We start from the raw sequence: 23,499 nt of genomic DNA on the forward strand, positions 1-23,499 counted from the left end.
TATCTCTCTGTGGTAGCTAGATTTTCTGGGGATGCGTTTGATCTGCAATACAATCAGTACAATAAGACGGTGACACGAGTTTAGCCATTGCTTTGTGAGACTCGGCTAACATCACGTAAAAAATGGTTCTCAGATTCTGCACACAGACAGGTTTATGTAAAATGTATAAACATTTCTCCAAGTTGTTACAGATTGCATAAATATGGCATTTTTACTGTTGCATTTACAGATGTGCATGTACAATGATGTGCAAATAATCACAATTTGATTACAATCTTTTAAAGGTACTTGAACCTTGCATCCAAGTAACGCCATGAATGAAAAATGCCCACCAAAGAATTTAAATAGCAAACTTATAACATGGTTTAAATTCATAACAAATTTCAACGTCTTCTCAGTAAAACTTTCACACATTTAAAATAGTTTGTATTCATTTTATTTGTATATGTCAAAATACAATTTTTTTTTTCCAAAATAGTGGGTTTTGCAACTAGTTTCATGCAGATACAAGGTCTGCTCAGTACTACCAATAAAATCAATATAGCACAGTAGCCATTCATTTTTTAGATATAAAGAATAAATAACCTAAATATAAAACACTAAAATATTAGAAACACGTATTTATTCATTCACAGGCACCCAAACTTTACCAAATATAATCCAGAATATGCCTAACTGTCTTGTAACAGAACTCAATGCGTTGCAGCCATTCAATTCTGTATTTTATGTTAGCGTAAGACAATGGAAGTCCCTATGGTTCAGACCCACCTCTCATACAGATCAATTACAATAAGATATCTCATACTATCCGTGTACCTTTAAAATCAAGAATCCTGAGCGTGGTAGTAAGAGCATAACCTTACATCTTCAAAAAACCAATCAACAGAGAGAGGACATCATGTCTTCCTTACCAAAACATACCCCACCCCCGTAAAACTAACCCCCACCCCCCAAGTAGGCAGTAGAACACAATGACCTTTTTAAATGAAGGGGTACAAATTCACATTTAATATAGTATACAATATATCAATAATACAATAGCTACTACAAGCTTTACAATGTACAATTTGTTTTAATGGCTGATCCGTTCAGTGGTTTTAGGCAATAAACTATGTGCCAATAGGATGTCGTATTTTGAATGGTTTAGTGAAAATATAAAAGCTGTTTCTAACAAAAGCGATCTTCACTTAAGTACTTTTTTTGTTTTTAAAGGCCACTGAAATGTATAAAATGGTCTGACATGATGGTGTTATCAAATTGGATGCCTTCTCACATGGCAACAACAGTGCATATAAACATTAATGTGAGTGTAATGGGTTATGTTTTTCAAATGATTTAGTACATTACTTTGGCTAGCACAACAGTTTTGGACAGCACTCAGATAAATACAGGTATGTGAAATGTAGTGAAGCAGTTATATTTATGCAACTTTTTATTATGGTGAACACTATCAAATGAAAAAAAATGGGAGGAAAAGATAATAAAGTATTTTTATATAGTTTAGACCTTTTGTAAAGATAGGGCTCCATACAATGTACAATGTCTAAATTCTTTATACCATAAAAATTAATGAACTTTGTTAAACACACTATTCTGGAGTAGCCTAATTTGCATTAACAGACATTTGCAATAGGGAAATATATTCAAGCATGCCACGTGGTGGTCTGAAAAATCAAACCAGTACACATTTATATATACAGCATCACTCAGTACCTGCTCAAATGAATGTGACGATTACAGGATCTAACATCTTTCACTACAAACTTCTTTTTTTTTTTTTTTTTTTAAAGTGACCAATAAAGGCAGAAAACAGGACTCTTAAAATATTTCTAGTTTCAACTGACTTTTAAAGCATTTTGTATAGGAAATAAATGCATATTGCACAAACAGTGAAAGCAAATGTTCCACCAAACATCTCTGTTCCAGGTGGTTGGACAATACAACTCTAGGTAGCTACACAAATATGTAATTTAAAAGGGTGTGTGGTCTCTGCAAATGGTAAAGCTGTGAAAACACTGTACAAGAAAATCTGGTACATGAATAATTAGAAGGGAAAAAAAAATCCAAACTTAAGATTTAAAGAAAAACTGAGTATAGAAAAAACTGGGAATTGTGGCACAACAAAAACATCATTGAGTAACTGTCTTCTGTGAGAGCTGAAAGCTTTTGTTGATGTAAAAGTGTTTATGTACAACTAAGGCTTACTGGTTAAATATCTGAGGCGTATCTGGCCTTGAACACTTTCCTTATTATGCTGTAGCTGTAAACAAGATTTCTCAGTCATTTTATCTTCTCAGCAGCTGCATTTTAACAGAAACAATGATCTTGATACAAAAAAACACACAGGTAAGAGGGCGTTTGGCAGGATATCTGAAAATGACAGTCTCCAAGGGATCTTCCCACACTTCCAGTGACTGCCATACTATGGTCCACTGGAGTTACTAGTGATGTGCAATACCGTTATTTGCTGCTGTAGTAAACCCTTTATTTGGAAAGTTTGCTTATAACTCTGATCAAGGCCCCATTTTCATCTTTTAGCCTCTGGTTGTCTGCCTTCAGGTCTGGTAGCATCTATGAAAAATGAAACATGATGGTTATTTGCTATTACAACCCAAGTAAAAGCAGCAAGACTAAACAAGCACTGGGGAGAAAAATCTTTGTTCAGCTTAAGCATCTTGGCAGTTCTCCCCCTTCATATCAGCAGTTCAGAAAAATCTCACCTTTTAGCACGATACAGTTAAAGAGTTATAGATTAGGAGTTTTCACTTGCTTGGACTAGATGCACTAAAACTCAGTGGTGCAGATGACAAGCCTCTAACAAAAGCATTTATAGTAGTGTGAGGAAAGTAATTAAATGCTTCAAATTTCAGTGCAAACCAAAAAAATGTTAATTACCAACAATTTAAAGAGGCTTGCCCACACTGCACTTGCACACTTTCAGAAAAACATGCTGTGGCTAAGCATATCTACCACTGTGCTCTTGGATGATTTCAATCTGATCAGATACAGTGTGATTCAGCTCGTTAGCTCATAGCATTAATCTTCCAACCACTTCCAAACTCATGTTGAAGCACACATCCTATAATTTGCGATCATATCCCTGAATAGCAGAGTTCACACAAGATCAGATCATCGAAAGTGATCACCGAAACACCAGGCTGCATACTCAGGCACACAAGTTAGGAGTTGGCAAGTTAAGGTTGCCACAGGAGACGGGTGACACGCAAGCACAAAAGCTGGAAGGCAGAAGCCAAGTGAGGTGAGAGTTGGACAGGATCAGACAGGAAAGGAGGACAAGTCAGTGCACAGAGGTTCCTACTGGGAGAATTTAACTTGTCAGAGAAACCAGAAGTAATCTCGGCAGTTCTCCGTATCTACATTCACACACTGACAGCAAACCAACTATAATACTCATGGCTAAATTACGTGTATGGTTTCCAGCAGCAGGTTTACACAGGAGGTAACAGCCTATTCCCGCACAGCGGATATTCAGTAACCTCCAGTGCAAGTGCATGCAAGAGGTCTAAGTCCAGCTAGCGACCTATGTAACAACTGCTACACAATTTTTCATGATGAAATTTCCTTGCTGCTAGTTTTGTTTTCATTTTATTCAAGCAAAATCACACTTTCAACCCGATTATATTCAGAGCATTATTAGGGAACAGAAAGAACTGAAAAGTTTAAAAATGCAGGGTTAATTAACTGTGCATTAGACAACAGGCTTCATTTACACATCTCCTCCGAAGGATTCCTGTCCACACTCAGTTCACCGAACAGCAGACACCCTCACAGAGTGAAACACGATGGTGCACTGAGGATGACTGAGGTTATAGGATCTCTAGTTCATTTACCTGCAAATACCAAAGTATGTGAAAGCAAGACGGCAGGAGATCATAAGAGGAAAAAAGGTGATCTCTACAATTAGAATAAGTAAAAATCATTCTGCTAACCTGGATTCCAGCTCTGCTCCACGGTGAAGCTTAGGGCAAGCCACCTAAACTGAGCTCTTCACAGAGTCAGAGGGAAGCTTCCATTATAGTCAAGTGAGAGCTGTGCTCTGAACAAAAAGTGCTGTAAAATGCTGATTACTTTCAAAAACCGTGTCGAGGTGTTTGAAATTGGGCAACACAAGTAGTCATTTGGCAATTTTCAAGTATTACCTGTATTAAGTTTTCTAGGCTGTAAAAAAACCTGCTGTTTGTTGTCTGAGACGGACGTGGTGGGGGTCATATCCAGATAACGGGCACGTGTACCGTGCTTTTGTGTATGCACCTGTAATACTAGGATAGACCTAGGGTTGTTCTATGACATGTATCTGCAAACAACGAAACAGCCATTTGTTCAGGCAAAATAACTAAAACCTTTCCTTCCTCCTTTTCATTCGGTTACGGACTTCATACCGAAGATCCTGGGTGAAACCACAACAGCCTTCATCTAGCCGTGAAAAGAAGCAAGGGAGTCTGGGTTTGTTCTGGTAAACGGGTATCTCGACAAGTGTTGTCGCGTACGCTACCCAATGAAACCTCGAAATGGCTCCAGGAACGTCACAGTCCTCTTTCAACTTACTGCCTAGGGAGATGGAGCCCATCACGCTTAATTACATACAGGCAGACCCACAGAGTGGTGTATTTTCTGGTGAACTGTTTTAACAAAAAAGCTGCTGTTCAAATTTAGAGCTTTAACATAATCATTACCATTATATGTCTGCAAATCTTTGTAGATAGATTTTAATCCTGATTAAACTAATAAGTAGAATAGGTATTAAGGAAATATTTTCTCTTTTATTGTGAGTCTGCTAAAGAATAGGGGAAGACTGGTGGGAGACAAAAGCAGTTATGAGTAATAGGAGATTGATCAGGAAGGATAAGCTCAAGTAACCTAAAATACTTGTGCTTCTCATCTATACTAATCCCCACATACTTTAAACCTAGCCAAAGACATTTATACAGTTTTCTCAGAGCAGTGCATTCCTATGGTACTCAAACTTCTCATGAGGTGACACCACACACCTTTAATGTGCAGAGGCAGGGAAAAAACGCTTTGCAGCAAATTCAGTAAAATTACAGTTACATACTGTACTTAAAACTTTGAATTCCAACTTGCTTCTCACTAAAACAGCAAAGTATCTTCCTGTGATGAGATTCCTGAGTAAGATTACAATTGCACTATTTTGCCTATCTGTATTATATGACTAGCTAGTAACTCTGCAGTGCTGTCACTGAGCAAATAATTATTCAGTAATCACCTGACATATGTGGAGCCAACTCAGATCTGTACAGTAATAATAATGTCTGTGTTTGCTGGAGGATTTAGCAGTTTTTAGATACGAAACAGCTTTGTAAATTAAGATTACAAAAAGCTCACGAACAGTTAAGGTACCTGTTCAGATTAATCAGGCTATGGTTAAGCTACCATCACAATGTCAAGCCTCCCTGCTGTGTTTTTATTGCTTTTATTTTGCTAGCCAGGCTCCTCAAGCTCTACAATGATCTGCCATTGAAAACTCCTCCTACAAAAAGGAATACTGAATAGTTTTCTGTGGGTTAACACCCTGAACTGGTTTACCATGGTTAAAGGAATGCCAGTGCTAGCAAAAAAAGATGGTATGGATGTGTGGCTGTGGATGGCAGTCATTAGATTAGCTCAGCTGCATTGAAAAACCACACTGCTAGCTGAAGCTGATGTGAAACGGGCTGCCCTGAAGGGACAGCTCTCCCTCCTCCTGCAGCAGTACGCGCCTGCTGCTGTCTGCGTGTTAGTTTAGCGATTCAACAACGCTGGGGTGAGATGGATCAAGTAATATAACGAATAAAGGGATTTGCTTTCAGCCAGGTCAGTGAGCTGACTTGACTCACGCAGCAAGGGCTAAGACAAAGGAACATTGAGGAATGCAGGGCCTGGACCAGGAACAACCTCTCTACCCATGTCCTATTGTTAGGCCAGCGCCAGGAAGACACGAAGCCAAAGGATAAACCTTCCTCTTTATTCCGTGCCTCTTAGTGGGGAAAACCTGAGATCGGACTCTGAGCAGGATGAGAAAATGTACACTCATCGCCTTGCTTCTAAAGTGGGAAGGGGAGTAGGCGAGGGAAAGCAGTTTAGCAAGAGTCACTGTGCAGAAGGAATTTTTTTTTTTTTTTTTTCAACCTACACATCCTAAAGCTCACTGAAACCTCCATCCTATGCAGTTGTTATGTAAGAGGAAGAAAGGCATATAGATGTGGTGTGGAATGAAACCACATTTTGTTCCTCATAGAAGTTTTGAGCCTTCAGTGGGTTTCTGAAACAGCCCTGCAAGAACACCAAGGACAACAAACTGACATTTTTTTTCCAAGATGAAACTCAAAACAGCCCATACCTTTAACAGAAAGGGACTGAACCAGATGGCCGACTAAGTATGACCCAATCTGACACACTAGGCAGGTTTTTTTGTGTCTGTGTTTGCACAGCCCATGCATTATGGGATTCTGGTCCACGACTGGAATGCCTGCATATGTAGCATTATACATCAATAACCGTAACTTAGTGCTAAAACTGGGTATTTTAAGCATGGGAAGTTAATATGTGAAAATACTAATCGACTTGAAATTCCAACAGATTTCTGAAAGAAAAGACTTTGGTCCCCTCTAAACACTAAAACACACAAATGTAAGAAATAAAGTTGCTAATGCAACTGTTCAGGAATGCACAGTACTGAAATCAGTTCTCAAATATTCTTTAGTTGAGACCAGATTTGTATCAGTTCTATGCAGTTCAATTATACTGCTGTAAGAAAGCTCAATTCCTAATTTCAATTTGTTAGAAAACTAGAAGCAAATCTATTTGAGCATTTACTCAAACATCAAAACAAGGGAGTGACTCCAGTGTATCCTAACGCGAACTCAAATCCTTTCAGTTGTTGCCCAGGTTTTAACACGTCAAAGGTCTCCTGGATCATTGCCAATTTATCTTCAAGTAAGCAAGGACAAACTTCGGTGCTAGTAAGGACAATACCACACCATACCGACGCATCTGTGACACCTCTGGTTGGTACACCAGACACCATGCTTTAGCCACACTTCCATAACCGAGCAGCGGTAAGTCAGTTTCTGACACACAAGTGTTAATAGTAAAATTCTACCCAAGCGCAAACTGAACGTCAACACCTGCCTGGCTACACAAAGGAGAAGGAAGAAATTACAAGTCCACAGAGCGCAGTTGCCTACAGGACCCTGATAGCTTGGCAACAACTCGGGTCAAGGCCCTATTCTCAGTCACCAGTCGCTCATTTATGTGTCTCAAAGATTGAATCTGCTTTATTTGTTGCAGGTTCTGCAGGAATCAAAGAAATAGGAGTGAAAATGAGAAAAAAACCACATGTATATTATGTTGATAAGAACTAGAGATGAGCAAAATTGAAAGAAAACTTAGAAGAGACAGTCCTGTTTGAAGTAGATAAGTCGCTGTGAAAGGAAAGTATCAAAGAGTGGCACATTCTTGAAAAGCAATCTAAGAACCAGCAGTGATTAGTCACAGCTTTCCAAAACAGTTCAGGATACATTAACAATGAGAGCTATTCCTGGAATTCTTTACTTAACATCCTAATTGCACAAACTAAATCTCCTATTCAAAAGTCTGTAAATAATGACACATTTAACATATACTTTTACATGGCAGTGTAACAAATGATAGGAAGATTATTTAATCTTTCATTTAAAACCTTCACATACTGCTTATTGAAAGTAAGCTTTTGAAAAAAGGCATTATATTTGCATTCTCTGTTTTTCTTGGAAGCTCAGCCTTCCCTGACAGGAATTTACAGGTTGATGATAGAAGCTCACATCCTGTCTTCCACTCTTAGACAGAATTATTTTCCTATACCATAGTTTGCTTTCTACATATTTCACTTCTAAAGACCCCTCAAGGAACCACAGACATTGTGTCCTCCCTTACAGCAAACTATCTTGGTCCGAATCCAAGGGAGCTGGCGGCATCGTGGTTGCCTTCTGCCTACATCTGCCTGTCAGCTTCAATTATTTCAACAAAACTTCGTGCATGTATTTTAACTGAATGTATTTGGAAGTTAATGCCATTTCCAAGCACCAGAGGGAGCTCAAAAATGAGCTTGAAAGGAAAGTTTTTATTAACCAATGACAAGTATCAAATGTCAAAACAGTGGTACTTCTTTAAAATTTTGGAGTGCAAAAATGTTTTCTATTTCATCATGTTCCACAAGTTTTCTAGTCATACTTTAATTCTACCAGTTTGGTTTGCCCTGTCCAATATTACATCCAAGGACATCATAGAAAACAAACTTGCCATATTCCTCACCCTTCTTATTAATTCTATCAGTTTGGTTCACCCTGTCCAATATTATATCCAAGGTCATATAATACAAAACAGACCTGCCAAATTCCTCACCCTTCTTAATCATATCAGAGGATGTAACACTGATAAACCAGGAAATGAGAAAAGTCATACCATGACTGGCTAAAAAAAAAAAAAAAGGCCAGAAATGTATTTAAAAAGTATTTTTCTTCTGGGATTCAGTTTATACATAGTTGAAAAAAACCGGAAATCTGCGCATGTGGTAAATGTTACTTATTTGTCAACGGCTGAAATCTATCTACTGCTTTTTGTTAACTAAAACCTGATTATTATTCACTCTATAAAAATGAAAGTTTTCCTTTCAATATTGGTAACATGCTGTCTAATACATAATTTAGAGAGCATGAGGTAACAGTTGAAGCACCATTTAATGCTTAACTACCTATGGAATTATATGCTACCATTATTTTTGAGTTAATAAAATATAGGGTATCGCATCAAAATCATAGATTGTGATTCCATCTTGATTAGATCAAGATATGTTTCACTCCAGCCATCTCGGATGTTTCTTGTTAGCCAGTATGTTACAGAAGCCTAAGCCTCAGAACCTTTTTAGAAGTCGTACATGTATGACTGCTTATGCCACTGTAACAGCTTCACTACAAGCTCTATGACACGAGTGATTTTGAAATGCAGCTGTAACTTAGTTATTTTCTAATGAAATTACAGAGACCGGTAATACTGCGAGACTACATGTTGCACTGACATAGTCATACACTTTGTTATTCAGTTTAATGTGTAACAGTTTACTTACTTTCAGTTCCTCTTCCATTTCAGATATCCTTCTTTCTAGAGCTCTTCTTTCCTAAATCAAAAGATGTGTGTTAACATTGAACAATACCATTTTTAAAAAATTACCGCTTGTAAATACTGTGGTAACAGTGAAATACTTCAAGTTTCAAAGATCATACAACCAAAAGCATAGTGTGGATAGGAAACTTGTGATGGCAGTGATATACAGAAATTTTGTCACCCCTTCCTTCACACGAATTTAGACAGGCTGTTAAGTACCATTTGTTTGGATTTATTTTTCATTAGCTAGGCTTCTGTAATAGCTTAATATACAAGAAATGCAGAAAATTATCAGAAACAAACAAGAGCATTAAAAGAAACAAGCACAAAAGCATAAGCTTTCATAGACAAGCAAATGTAGCTGAAACGTCTGTCTCAGCTCAGTGGGATCTGTCCACACTATAAACTGCAACGTAGTGTAGATACACCCAAATTTACATTAAAGGACTTCAGCTGAGTACCGAAGAAATCTAGCTACGTAAGACCACCTGCTTCTTGAGTAAATGTTTCCGGAATATTTTCTGCGTTTCTAGTATAGTTTTTTTTTCCTCTTTTCCTTTTTACCTGAGAAGCAGGAGAAATTATCCTTTGGAGAGAACTTCAGGTTGTTCTGATTACAGTACCCAAGCTAGCTTATTGAAAGTTAGCTGAGGGTTTTCTGTACTATGCTGCAGTCTGCAATGCAGACACTCTACCATATTTCTACATGACGTTCTTTCGTTTAAACCTCATTTTCAACGCATCTGACATACGAATAGCTAATGCAATAGACTTCAGGGGTTTATAGCTTGATTGCTTGCCCTCCTGTGTCAGACAATGCAGTGTGCCTCATTTAAAAGCAGCTGCGGTTATCAGTACTCTACATTCAGATTCTTCCAAAGTGTGAAAGGCAAAAGCAAGAGATTATTGCGAAGTGGACATATGCATCTGCATACAACGGTGTTACGCAAACAGCAAGCAGCATTGACTGAGGTGTGTAAAACTTTGGTTAGATCATACCGCCCAGTAGATACTGACTCTTGCCGGTCACCTTTCAGATATAAATCATTTGAATTTAGTTTCATCATAGTGCAGTTATACCCCAACATTTTCCCATTTTAGCAAACAACTTTAAAGGTTGATCAAAGTAATAGATTACTGCAGTTGTTAGTACTTAATGTACTTAACTCCTTCGAGTTAAGACCTTTCCCATAATGATACTGACTGATAGTAATGGGCATAGTAAGTACCAGCAAGTTAACTGCAGTAAGCAAGTGACTAACTGAAAACCCACACCATCTTACGTTACTTAGAATTGTATCAGTTACCTACTAGGTTTGAAGAATAACGTATATTACCGGTGTTCTTATATTAAGCAGTATTTGACAATTCCTGCAATTACCGAGGGATGAATGATCAAATAGATCTCAAAATTTCAGATGGTTAGAATTTGTTAGTCCTTTTGAGGCATTTGCTTGACTAGCATGTTGAGCTTGTCTAAGAACAACTATTAGCAATAAAAGCCAATTAAATAAAATCTGTATTTCATTAACTTTGTATACTTGACATTATATAAAAGAAACATTTAAATGGACTGGCCTAGATACAAGATTTTTTTAAAAACGTATTGTTTTGATTAGATGAAGCTATGCTTCTCTTTTTCCTGAACTGCTTACTCCTTTAGGAAGTGGCTTGAGGAATGCCAACAAAATAACACATTGCAGTTTCACTGGGAAGAGTTGCCAGTACTATTTGATTAGTCCCTGGACTCAAAGAAAAGGCTTGAAATTTATGCAGTCTAAAATTTTATTATATGCTTCAACAACTCTATAAGGTACGCCAAGGAACTTTTGTAACCCTCAAAATGAAAAAATACATGCTAGTCTGTCAGCTTATAAAATACAATAGCTCATTTGTATTTATCAAAGCAACTAGGAACCACAGGCTTGGTGCAGTGAGATTGAGGTATGGGAGTATACATAGGTGAAAAATTGAACCCAGAGTTACAAAATTATTAAGAAGTAAAACCAGATGTATATACCTACATATATTTGTATAGTCAGTAATAGCAAAAAAAAAATACCTCTCTACAACCCAAATTCCCAGCTCATGAATTCTAAATTTGGGGGAAACTGGTTAAAGGTACCTACAATTCTGAATTCTAATCCAGAATGAAACCTGGCAGTTTGAGTTTTATTATCAAATCATATGAAGTTCTGCAAAGGACTTTTAGCTTACTTTTCAGAGTGACAGGTCATTAATGAAACCCTTATTTTTGCCTATTTATTGTGAGGGCCTTGCATCTGTGGTCCAATTCCCCCCCCATCTCCATGGAAATAGCCCCTTTCTGGTAAACAGTTGTCAAATGAACAATATCGACAATCACAAATCACATCATGGCAACCCACTTCTGAAGGCTGAGTTCAAATAAAATTCGAAGCCAGTATTTTCTACATTTGATTACTGTGCAATTCTAGGTTTAATAAATGTTCCCATCTTTTTTACTGAAAAGATATGTTTGAGCTTGAAAATGTCATAGTTCAAAGATGCCTTCGCGTTTTTCTCTGCCAGCCTTTTATTTCTTCCAATTTATTCTCACCACTTTACTTCTTACCTCCCCTTTTTTCTAATTTATATAGACATCTTCAGGTTTCCATTTTGTTTTAGTGAAGTTATATACTTGGAAAAGTATACCTAGAAAAGTTCTACAATTTGTTTCTATGTTTTACATTTATGTTGTTACATTACACATTAAAAAGATGTCTTTAAAATTATTCTTAAATTCTGAATTCGGTAAGCTTATTTCTAGAGACCAGTTGTTGATGACTAGCAGCTGAGAGACTGCTTCAGTCACTTTCAAAGCAAAAGTAACTCCAGATTTTAACAAGGGAAATACTATCACAAAGAAATTCCTGTTTTAAATTCTCATCTGAGAAGAAGTTTAAAATTATAAAATACAAGGAACATCTCCTAAATCTTACGTAAATCACATTTCAGCCATACAGCATTATCACTAACTTTATGTTTTTACCTGCTAGCTTTAATACCAATACATTTAGGAAGAGTAACATTTCTGAAAGACATTTTGCTGTTGAACTAAATGTCTTTACAAAAAAAGGTGCAAGAATTTCCAATATAGCCAATTGTTTTAATGCAATGGCCTATTCTGGGAAAATGCAAAGCAGCAATTTAAAGCTGAAATAATGTTTAGCTATGCAGTACTGAATGCTCTGCAGTATGGAACCTATATAGTAATGGACGCAGCTCATCTATGAAATAATTTAAATGTCCACTTGTGTGGCCATGACAGCAAGCATGAAACCAATTAAAGCTGCTGCTGAAACTTTTTTACTGATGAAATCACGGCCTGCAGCAGGATGCCAAAAAATCAAGGAGAAATAGGTGCTAAAAGGCTGCTGCAATTATCTGGAGAGATTATTAAGATAAAGATAATGGAACTTCAGAAAGTGCCTGAGAGAATTTCTACACCTCCATGGGCCCTATAAAATCTACCAAGTGTTTGTTTATACACCAGACAGGTTTGTAGAACTAAAAATTGTGTTCTAAACCTCAAATAGTGGAAGGTAAACATAGAAGGCTAGTGAATGTGAAGTTTACCAGAGACAAATAAATGTATAACTTATTACTGTCAAAGTCCATTTAGTTTTCTTCCCATTTAAGTGTCTAATGTGTCACTCCAGGATCAGGGGAGGAGAAAGGAACACGTGGCCAGGGTCATGCAGGAAGCCAGGACCACAACAAAACCGACATAGTTTGCTTTACATTGCTGTGGAACTAAACTTTTCTAGGGATGGATTTTAAACTCGCATGAAACTACAGCCCAGAATTATCATATGTCCAACTTCTGAAATAATTCCTGTAGTCTATCTCACATATGGATTTATTATATGACTCCTTTCCTATTCAATTTAGGGTTGTCTCTGACCCTGATGCCTCTTCCCACACTGCTTATTCGTTCTTCCTCCAACCTCAGTATCATATTCCCTCTGGAAAAAGTTACAGTACAGGGAAAGAGACAGATTATGATTAATTTTATATCATTGGCAGGTTTAAGGTCTCACGTCTGCGAGGGAGAAACAGCTACTTCATTACCAACAATAACTGGTAAAACAACATGCATGCCTCTGGAAAGCTCTGAGGAAATTAAAGTCTCTGAATCTTGGAAATGCATTAGAAGATGAGGCACTCTGAATCTGCTTAACCCTCTGGAGTGCCAACATTGTTTTGGATGCGATGGATCAAGCGGCAGATCTCTGGAGGACAGTGGGGTTTAGAACCTGGTTATCACAAACTAACAGGCAACCTGAAGGCAATTCTTAAGAGTAATTCCATCTCACAGCATCTCACATTCATTGCCACTTTGAAACCTAAAACCCCCAAATCTTCTAAAAAATGCAAGTTATAAGAAAGGCTTCTGTTCCCACTAAAATATATCCAGGCTAGGGGTTGCAAAACAAACTAAAACAAAGCCTGAATTGGAGTACTTAAGAGATCTTTGGCAGAAACTCACCCTTTTCTCCATTTCCAAGAGTGATCTGTCAGCAAATCTCTCTTGTCTCTGAAACACAAAATTAATAAACACATTGATACTTGTTCTTAAACAACATAAAACTGAGGAAAAACAATTCGATTGGACATTTTATTATTCTGTCCCAAGTATGTCTTCAAAAGCATTTTAAAGTGTGTTCAGGGAAGTAACACTGAAACAAAGAACGAAGAAGAATGAACTGGATTTATCACGCACTTCCTCTGTGACCATCCCTAAGTAATTTGATCACTACATAGCTTTTGGCAAATAGGAGTAACATAGTATTTCTACTAAAAGCATTACAAAACGAACATCTTTTTAATGGACATCACTAATGCTTACGGGGTACACATGGAAGACACAAGTACAGGTAAATTGTGGCAAATATGATCCAAGAATAGAAAACTCTTCCTACAGCAATTTATGACTAATGTAACTTTTGTGTACATATTTGGCATTACTGCATGCAGCACTGTTATCTGACAGCAGTTATCTGTAACTGGAATGCACTATTTGCTCTTCAGTTCTAAGATAAAGCTATCTAATCAGCCAGGAAGAACTGGCAGGTTATGCCAATCTGCCAGCAGGTTTATGAATTAATCAATCAATCCCGACCAACAGTCTGAATATAAACTTAACAGTGCAGAAAGCGTTTATCTCTACCCTGCAAAGAGTTCCAGATACACGCTGGCAAGAACCACTACTACTTAAATAGGCAGGAGGCAGTCTCACGCATTTTGTTCACAGCTGAAGACCAGAATCCTGCGCTGTTTTCTCTTTAGAAACAGAGATGTACTCTCCTCCACTCCCATCTTTGGATAAGAAACAAAGCTGATGCCTAGTAAAGAGCAGCCCATAGCCTGGGGTGCTTCTAGTTTGTCAGCTAAGTACATGCTTTTTTGTTTTATACAAACCTGAGTGGTCTTCTCCAACTGTAGCTTAAGATCTGTAAGTTCCATGTTGGTATCATGTAACTGTGCTTTCAGTTTTTCATTTTCAGCTAGAATCTGTTCATAAAGCTGAGAGAAAATATTAATTTAAAAAATACTGAGTAATAATTCAGTGAGGTTAGCTGAAAAATTCAAAAACCATGATTAAGCTGCATGTAAAATGAACAAATACCCATTGATAGTCTAAGAACTAAAAATCAGTTATAGATTTTAAAGGTGTTTAGAATTAGCAAGCACTTTAAAGAACTGTTACCAAGTATTCCTAGAAACAAGCAACTTTGCATAGGGAGCACATAACTTACCTTACACATATTACAAAAATACTTGCCACTTTTTTTGCTTCAGACTTCACAGATTAGACACCACAGTAAACTTTCTGAAACACTCCTCTATTTTAAAGCAAGATCTAAACAATTTACAGTATATGTATGTGAGCTAGCAAACACATAAAATAAAAGGCTTCACATATGTATAAAGCAGTTTCAATGATACAATCAACCAAAAAAATAGTATGATAGTATTTGTCATAAAAAATGGATCTTGGCTCCTCTGAATTTCTTCCTTGCCTCGAAAAGTGCAAAAGCCAGAAGCTGTTTTGTAATGTGCGTTCTCCCCCACTGTAGTGGTTGCTCTGCTCCTCCATTCAGCTGAGTTGCTTTAAACTGCATTTGTTATGCAATGTGAGATTATTTCCAGACAATTTATGAAAAACAGTAATAAAATTCTATTTTTGCACCAAAATTACTGAATCAGATACCTTCTTAAAATCAGTGCTATCTTCTTTTTCTAGTCTACTGCAGTATGGTTTCCGATCTTCAAGGTAACTCTGTGACCCCGATCGCCCCTGCGCTGAATCATAACGATCACCTGAAGACATGCTGAGGGATCCAGTATCATATCTGTAAAAGAAAAGTTCTTATTTTTCTTTGCCTTTGTGTTTAAAGTGAGACCATTCACTGTATCAAACGTTGTGAGTTTGCCATTACCAGGCTGAAAAGACCCAAATGCAATCATGTATTTTAGTTAAACCACTGTCTTCTAATTTGATGCAAATTTAATTTTTACATTCCCTCAGTACTTGAAAATTCTGTGTGAAAATGTTTTCAAATTGCTCAGTCTGCCAAGTGCCTACCTTGTGCGCAGGAATCTTTTAAATTAAATTATTTAATTCAAGCAAATATTTACATGTTTTAAAGGACTTTATGTTAGCTTAGATACTTTAATTCTTCTTTATTTATAAAAAAGACCTATTTTTTAAAAATGCATTACTTTAGTTGAAGGGTTTTAAAAAAGTAATCTCTAAAATATCAGTTTAGATAAATTCTCCAAGTTTTATTAGAGAAACCAAGGAGATTTCAAAACTATTTGTTGTGAATTCTAGTATTTCAACAGAAGCAGCTTATGAAACAACTCTTCAGCAAAGTCTTTATCCTATTAATCACTAAATTACAGTATTTAAATAAAGTTTAGAATAATTTCACTGTTCACTCTTCTCTGATCGTGTGCCGCAGTAGTTCTATTTAACAGATCTTCAGCACAGACGGGACAGAATAAAATCCAATAATTAATTCTAAAGGTCTGAAAAAAATGAAACTTTTTAAAAATTCTTGATATTTCTGAATTTCCTTTTTAACAAATCTTAAGGAAATCTGATTTTCAGAGGCTCTAGTACTTTTCTTGAGATTCCTTAGAAAATTTTCAGAAGGGTATTCTAAAAGAGGGACAACAAGAACCTCTTGTCTTTTTTGTAAAAGCTGACTTCATCCTGAAAGATTTGTAGGGAATGGTACTGTATCCACTGTGTTCTACAAAATGCCCAGCCTGCCTTCAGTGCACTACAAATACAGAGTCCAATATATTCCCCAGAATGCAGTATCCCGCCCACACGTGGAAAAAACCATTCAGTACTGTAGCTTTACAACTGTCTTTCATACAAATGTCAAATATCATTAATGCCTTTTAAAGCTCAACCCAGCTGACTGCTGGGGTTAAAGTGAATTTTTACATAAAGAACTTAAAACGAGAATAAGTGAACAAAAAGTGTAATGATCTTAAATTAATTTGTTTAAATTATACATACCTTGAAAGGCTATCACTCTGAGGTGGGAAGGGGTAAAAAAGAGAGAAAAAGAATAGATCAAGTCAATAATTCAATTAAGTAAAATATATAACAGTCTGTGAATAACTATAGCTAAACAGTTAGTTATGTTAAATGCACATGTTATCCAACAGCATGTATTATCTGAACATTGTCAAGCTTCAATTCTGTTATGTCTGGAACCGAAAAGAAATATGTGCTAGAATGTACTTGCCAAAATATGATTTAGAAGGACATTAACATTACACTCTAAGTCTGGACTGTCCTAAACATTGGAGTCATTTCAGCAGTCGGTGCCTTCTGCAATTTGCCTGCCTGTTATCAAAGGCATCAGAACTGTGTTCCCTCAATTCTCTATTCCTTCTTCTTCTTCTCTAACATTAGCAATGTTTTGAAAGGTCAACATAATAATGACTTCAGCTCAAGATAATAATATAAACCAAGCCACAAGATCATAATTTCAACATAGCTCGATGGGAAACAAGCTACTATACCAACAACATAAGGAAGTACTTATTAGACTTAATTTAAATGACATAATTTCATGGTTTATATTACTTTCATTCATTCATTAATTCCACGTGAATCCACAGGCACAAAGTTCACTCACTTTACTTGAGAAGCGAAATTTAATTAGAAGTGATGACTTAAGAGTGAGGGAGTGCCCTCTAAGCATTACATCAGTCATACAAACCTTCTTCCCCTCTGGGCGGTCAATACAGATTCATCATTTATTCCAATTATAATAACAATCTTGAGTGAAGACATTTCAGTCAGGAAACTCTACTGATGCATCACCACCTGGACATCCTCCAAGGTTATTCACCTAGCAGTGGCTGAAGCCTTCCCCTTAGGTGGGTTTTTTAGGGGGTGGGGTGGTTTGGTTTCCTTCTTTAGAAGGAAACTGTATTTTTTCAACGTGCATAGAGGAAAAGAGCCACATTCTCCACAATACACTCAGTTTCCCCTTTGACGCCTTGAAGTGCATTTATTATGCATAGGATATCAAAAGTACGTGCTGTAGCCTAACCACTCCTACTAAAACATTGTTATTTTCTGTCAAGAGCATGAATAACGCTAAGAACTTAAGAGATTCTGTAGAAAATGTCACAGTTCGGTGGCACACACCTATATGTGGATAGTTTTTAAGCTACTGGCCACAACAAGATTAACTTCCAGGTAAGTATTAGTCTTATCTTACGTTATTGTATACTTAAGTAAGATCAGTGTGAGATTACAGAATTCCACCATGTAATCAACAACCTAAGAAAATCCCTTTTCCACCGCTTCCTTCTCACCTCAACAAAACAAAGGAAGTTTTGTCCATAAAGACTTTAGGTTTTCTCTTTTTACCTTGAAGGAATGCCATATGCAGAAAGATGCTAAGCTGGTCCTTTTAACCTTTACCTACAATCTAGGACAGCCACCACAAGGAAGTAAACCATTCCTACATTATTTCTTAACAAATACGCTTTCTAAAGGCTGTTTTTCTTTGCTTCTAGTGGACTCCCCATGGTGCCGTGGGAACGTGAAAACCCCCCAGATCTGCATTCCCCTGCTGCACTACAGCTTCCCGAACGGAAAGGCAGGTTATTAAGTCACACACAGACCATCTTAGAAACAAAATTTTGCAGCTACACAGGGGTACAACAAATGAACTGGTGAGGTAAGAGAGCACTAATTACTAGAGGCAGGAAAGCACAGGCGCAGCCCATTCCTGTTCTCCTGGCTGAGGCTGGGAACCTGAGAAGCCGGACAGGGACTCCGTGATCTCCAAAAAAGTGTACACCAGCGTTTTCCGTCCCCCGAGAGCCGTGAAGCCCTGCTCCTGCTGCTCAAGCACCATCCAGCCTCCACACCCCACTAAAGGAGCAGCACATTTCTCAAGCACATGCCTCTTCTTGCTCCTCTCACTTCTCACAAACCACGTTTGGGTTTGGGGTTTGTTTTTTTTTAGCACAGCCTTAGCTGTTTTCTTTCTTTATTTTCCCCCTCAATTTCTGTCAGCTCAGCTCAGTCACAGTTTTTGACATTTGACCAAAAAAACTGTGAAAAGGTGTAAGTCTACAAACTTGCATAACGCTTGAGAAGAAATGATGCCAACCCAGATATCCCCGTGCATCCAAATCACTCCAGATGGATGTTCTTCGTTCAGTCGCAGAACCGAGCAGCCACACACAGTTCCACTGGCAGCACGCAAGCAGTAACGCAAAATTAAAACATACGTATCCTTATCTACGCAACCTGAAATACTACTTACTTCTAAACCTATGCCACCAGTCTATACAGACCAAAAGGGTGCCCCTAAAAGAAACTGTATTTGAAAATGTACACTAAGCTCCTAGAGAGGCACATCACATTTCAGTGAGGTTGGGATAGTTACTGGTAATGGAAATAAAATATCAAAGTCAGGTGGAATTTTCTGTACAGTTATAAATGAGTGTTTCTGTAAAACTGCCACAGCAGTGAAACTGAGAAACAAAATCTGAGTACAGCATTTAAGCGACACTATTAATGCCAGTTTCTCATGTTTACTCCCACAGAATTAGAAGACCTAATGACATTTATTATCCTAATATTGCTAGTTTTCACCTTTCACAAGTCACATATCTGATATCTGGCTAAAATAAAATTTCAGTCCATTTAATTATTCATCTGAGATGAATAAGAACATATTTTTTCTGGGTCCTCAAATATTTCAGGCTAGAAATTATTTTGTCTAAGGTCCTTTGATTTTCTTTGTAACATGCATCCATGTGCAAGGCTTGTTCTTGACCTCCTCTCTCTAGTTTAAATTCTTGAGTTACCACCAAAGCCTTTGGAAGGTTATAGTTATCATCTTCTACCTCTCACTTGTAGTTTCACCAAGCAAAAAAAACCCAGCAGCAGCACCACATAAGGGAGTAACAGAGAATTTCAGTATTTCCAAAGCTTCTGTCTTCTGAATAGCAGTACATGAAATAAACAGCAGAATTGAAAAAGCATAACTATTTTCTGAATGTCTTTCATTGTAATTCTAATTTATTCCTCTCTTTCCTTTTCTCTTCCTAGAACTGAAAAGGATTTATGAGCAAAAAATGAATTTCTACAATAAAGCATGCAAGATTTGTGTCAAAGTGAAAGTAGATTTAGCAAAAAGGCAAGTGCAACTTCTTTAGGTATTTAAAAAATAAAAATAACACTGTTAACGATACAGTGGGAGGAAAGGAAACAGGGCTATGCATTTATGTTAACGTGACACAGAAATAAAAAATACAGCAAAACAAAATGGCACAGAATTAATCTCTTTAGTAAAGTATTTAAAGAATGTGTAACGGAAGCTTTTACAAAAAGGAGAGAAACATCACTTGAGTTTCATTCCTCAGTAATGAACCTGTTTCTGTAGTGTGTTACTCCAGGGTTTAGGTCAAAATAAATACATTCTGCTATACCATTTTATAGTACGGCTTAAGTTACTACTTCCCTTTTAACCCCTCTTCATCCCATTGTCACACCCCATTCAGTTTATAAGGATTTTTCCATCAAATCAAGCCTATTATACTGTTTTCCACTGACTTTTTAACAAGACTAATAATACCGAATTAGGATGCTCAGAAATCCATTTTCTTCAGTGGAGAAATGAGGCACATTGTGCTCTTCAACTTTCTATGCTTCCTTATATTAACTTCTCATATTATTTGTTAATTACATTATTGACAGCACTGGGTTTAATTTTAAAATGTTCTAATTAGTGTGCATAAGTCACTGGACATCACTTATCTGAAAATAACAGAGCAGATGGAACAAAGATTTTTGCAATGTAGAAACTGAAAGCTCCCTCCAGGAATTTGCCGCAACATGTCCCTGACCTATGTGTCAGAAATTTCACTTACATTTTCTGGATGCTAATTCTACATAATCAGAATGGAAGAGAAAAACATCAGGTTTGGCCATTGTTAATATGTTAAAAATTGTTATTAAAGCCTGCAAAGGAAATGGCACTGAACCACAGCCACAAATTATGAATCAGAAAGCATTTGTAAGAACTCTACCATATATACTCTTTTAACTGAATCCAACTGCAACAGAAATTTTATGATCAAAACTTATCTGTGAGAAAGTTAATAAGCTAATTATCTTTTTTAAATTACCTGAGTTTCTTTCTTATTTGTTCCTTCTTCTGAATCGGACTGGTGTTCCTGTTCATTTTCATCACTCTGGTGAAGAGGTGGGAGAGGAAAAATAATTAAACTGTTGAAAGCTTACTGAGATTTTAAGGCATTCTAGATTTTTAATATGAAAGCTAAGAGCAGTAGAATTATACCTAACTAAAATGTATAGAGAATATATAGAATATATGATTAAAATTCTCAAACAAGTACACTTTTTCAGTACCAGAAGGAAAGAAAACAGAACTTTGCATTTGGCACATGAAAATCTTGCTTTTACAAAATTACATATTGATCCCATGACAAAGAAAAGGGAATCAGCTGAAACATCAACTATAACCCTTATAATCTGACAACAGTTCTTTCAGTTTTAAGTACATGGCTGCTTGTAATGTGCCAGATAATGAGTCTCATTCTTATAGCTTTGGTATGCATGCAATAGAAAAGAATTGTTCAATTATTACTTTTTTCCTTAGATTATGATTAATTCCTATTATGGTTATTACAGTATTCTAGAATTCTTTTTAGCATTATCAACATAACTTAGACTTCATTTTGATTTTGCTCCTGAAAGCTTCAAAACAGAGAATACGTAACTTGAACAAGCATCAGTTTTTCCAGAACAGTTAGTTATATACTGTATTACTCTAAACTATTCTCTGTTTGAAGAATACACTATACACATCCCATATTGCTACAAGCTAATAAATCAACAGTAGCAGTCGTTCACTTACATCTTGAGTCCAAAAAGAAACTCCTGTAGATCGTCGTTTTTCTCTTGGTCGTCGCCTTTCCCTTATAGACTTAGGCTGTGACTTATCTTCTTCCTTTTCTTCCTCTTTTTTGCCCCCTTCTGTTAATAACAACTTGCTTATTCATTTAAATATGACACAATCTAATTTTCTGAAAATTTTCTGAAAATTTTCTGAAATAATTGTCAGTCTTTAAAATGCTTACAATTACTTTTTTTACCTGAAATAAATTCACTAAAGAGCTTCTTGCCACATACAGGGTTTGCTGTAATATATATTCCTCAGAATATAGTTCTAAAATACTGTAAATATTGTTCCAATTCTTGAACAGCAACTGCAAAATACTAATTCCATCTCAGCCACCTAAACAAAACGTTACAATGTAACAATAGTACGCTACAAATTGAACTTAAGATTCAATTTTCAAAACTGTCACATAATAATTCAAACATCTGTGTCAGTAGAGGTATGAAAGTAGAAAATAAGAGAAGATAATTCTTCATCAAACAAGGTTTTTTTGCTTACATCAAGAATTTGATATTAAAAAAACCCAAAACCTTTATAAGTCTGTTAATTCTTCCTTAGAGTCCCCCTTTTCATCACAGTCCTCTCCATTTTTGCTCTAAGGAAGAATAAAGTGGAATCTCCTAGATTAGATTAATACTGTATTATGGACCTCCTTTTTCTTTAAAAGAAATGCAATCGCAGTTCAAAACTGACAGAATACCTCAGGACTGTGTTTGTTCCCCTATGTCTTTACAAGTAATCTGTACCAAAAAAAAAAAAAAAAAACCAAACCAAAAAACTTGCCCAAACCAAAGTTATTTACCTATTATCATGCAGTCTATTCAGTCTGAAGTTCTTTTATTAAAGAATGAAACCACAGATTTGAGTTCAGATACAAGCATCACTAATAACTTTACCATCACTAGTCTTCAGAGGTAAATAACCATTTTAGTGTGAAGCAAGAATTAAACAGAAAAGAACAAAATACAAATATACATGGTGAACATATACCTTTCCTAATTAAATAAATTATGATTTTACCTCTGGGTTTTCAGATGGTAATGTATTTTTCCTCCTAAAGTCATAATTTGAAAAAAAACCTGCATGCATTCCTGAAGAATCTTAATCTAAATTTCAGTTCATGTTAGGACAGAGGGGAAAAAAAACAAGAAAGCATATCCCTGAAGCTTAGCCCCAATAACTTCCTCAGAAAATACCAATCTAGGGAATATGGCAATACTGCTATATAGTTCATGAAGGTTTGATCAATGGATCATTTAATCTGATCCGCCGTATAACAAAATTATCAATTTCAATCAGTAATTCTATTCAAGTTACTGATCAGTAACTTGAATTAAAGTATTTCTCCCAAATCAACTGTGGCATGCCTCCGACAGAGAACAGGAGATCACACGCTGTGTCAACAGTCTCCTCCTTTGACAGGTGTATTGGTTTTGCGTGGCAAGGTTTTGGTAGGGGGCTGGTTACAGGGGTGGCTTCTGTAAGAAGCTGCTGGAACCTTCCCCTGTGTTCGAGAGAGAGCGAGCCCATACCAGCCGGCTCTAAGACGGACCCGCCGCCGGCCAAGGCCGAGCCCATCAGTGATAGTGGTAACGCCTCCGTGATAACATTTTTAAGAAGGAAAAAAAAGTTGGGACGGAGAGAAACGGCCGCCGGAGTGAGGAGTGAGAACATGTAAGAGAAACAAGCCTGCGGACACCAAGGTCAGTGAAGAAGGAGGGGGAGGAGATGCTCCAGGCGCCGGAGCGAAGATTCCCCTGCAGCCCGTGGTGAAGACCCTGGTGAGGCAGGCTGTCCCCCTGCAGCCCAGGGAGGTCCACGGTGCAGCAGATCTCCA

At 36.9% G+C, this 23,499-nt stretch overlaps 1 protein-coding gene and 1 long non-coding RNA gene across 6 annotated transcripts in view; one reads left to right on the plus strand and one right to left on the minus strand.

Annotated features, from left to right (window-relative positions):
* Positions 1 to 413: 413 nt before the first annotated feature.
* PPP1R12A (protein phosphatase 1 regulatory subunit 12A) overlaps positions 414 to 23,499 on the minus strand; it is a 127,231-nt gene continuing 104,145 nt past the window's right edge. For 3 of the 5 annotated variants that reach the window (XM_049792443.1, XM_049792441.1, XM_049792444.1), the window contains 8 exons: positions 21,618 to 21,736; positions 20,866 to 20,931; positions 16,718 to 16,734; positions 15,395 to 15,536; positions 14,602 to 14,706; positions 13,670 to 13,717; positions 9,122 to 9,172; positions 414 to 2,571 (listed from right to left, as the gene is read on the minus strand). In XM_049792443.1, coding sequence (XP_049648400.1) covers positions 2,485 to 2,571; positions 9,122 to 9,172; positions 13,670 to 13,717; positions 14,602 to 14,706; positions 15,395 to 15,536; positions 16,718 to 16,734; positions 20,866 to 20,931; positions 21,618 to 21,736 — 635 coding nt within the window. In that variant the 3' untranslated portion in view covers positions 414 to 2,484. Of the gene's footprint in view, positions 2,572 to 7,075; positions 7,312 to 9,121; positions 9,173 to 10,158; positions 10,190 to 13,669; positions 13,718 to 14,601; positions 14,707 to 15,394; positions 15,537 to 16,717; positions 16,735 to 20,865; positions 20,932 to 21,617; positions 21,737 to 23,499 lie in introns of those variants that run through there. The other 2 variants (XM_049792442.1, XM_049792445.1) reach the window with 2 other exon arrangements.
* On the plus strand, positions 3,365 to 13,237 carry LOC126034586 (uncharacterized). The gene is made up of 3 exons (XR_007504656.1): positions 3,365 to 4,474; positions 6,907 to 7,076; positions 13,207 to 13,237. It is a non-coding gene; the product is annotated as an uncharacterized LOC126034586 (long non-coding RNA).

Source organism: Accipiter gentilis, chromosome 34 (assembly GCF_929443795.1).
Source record: "Accipiter gentilis chromosome 34, bAccGen1.1, whole genome shotgun sequence".
Lineage (NCBI taxonomy): Eukaryota > Metazoa > Chordata > Aves > Accipitriformes > Accipitridae > Astur > Astur gentilis.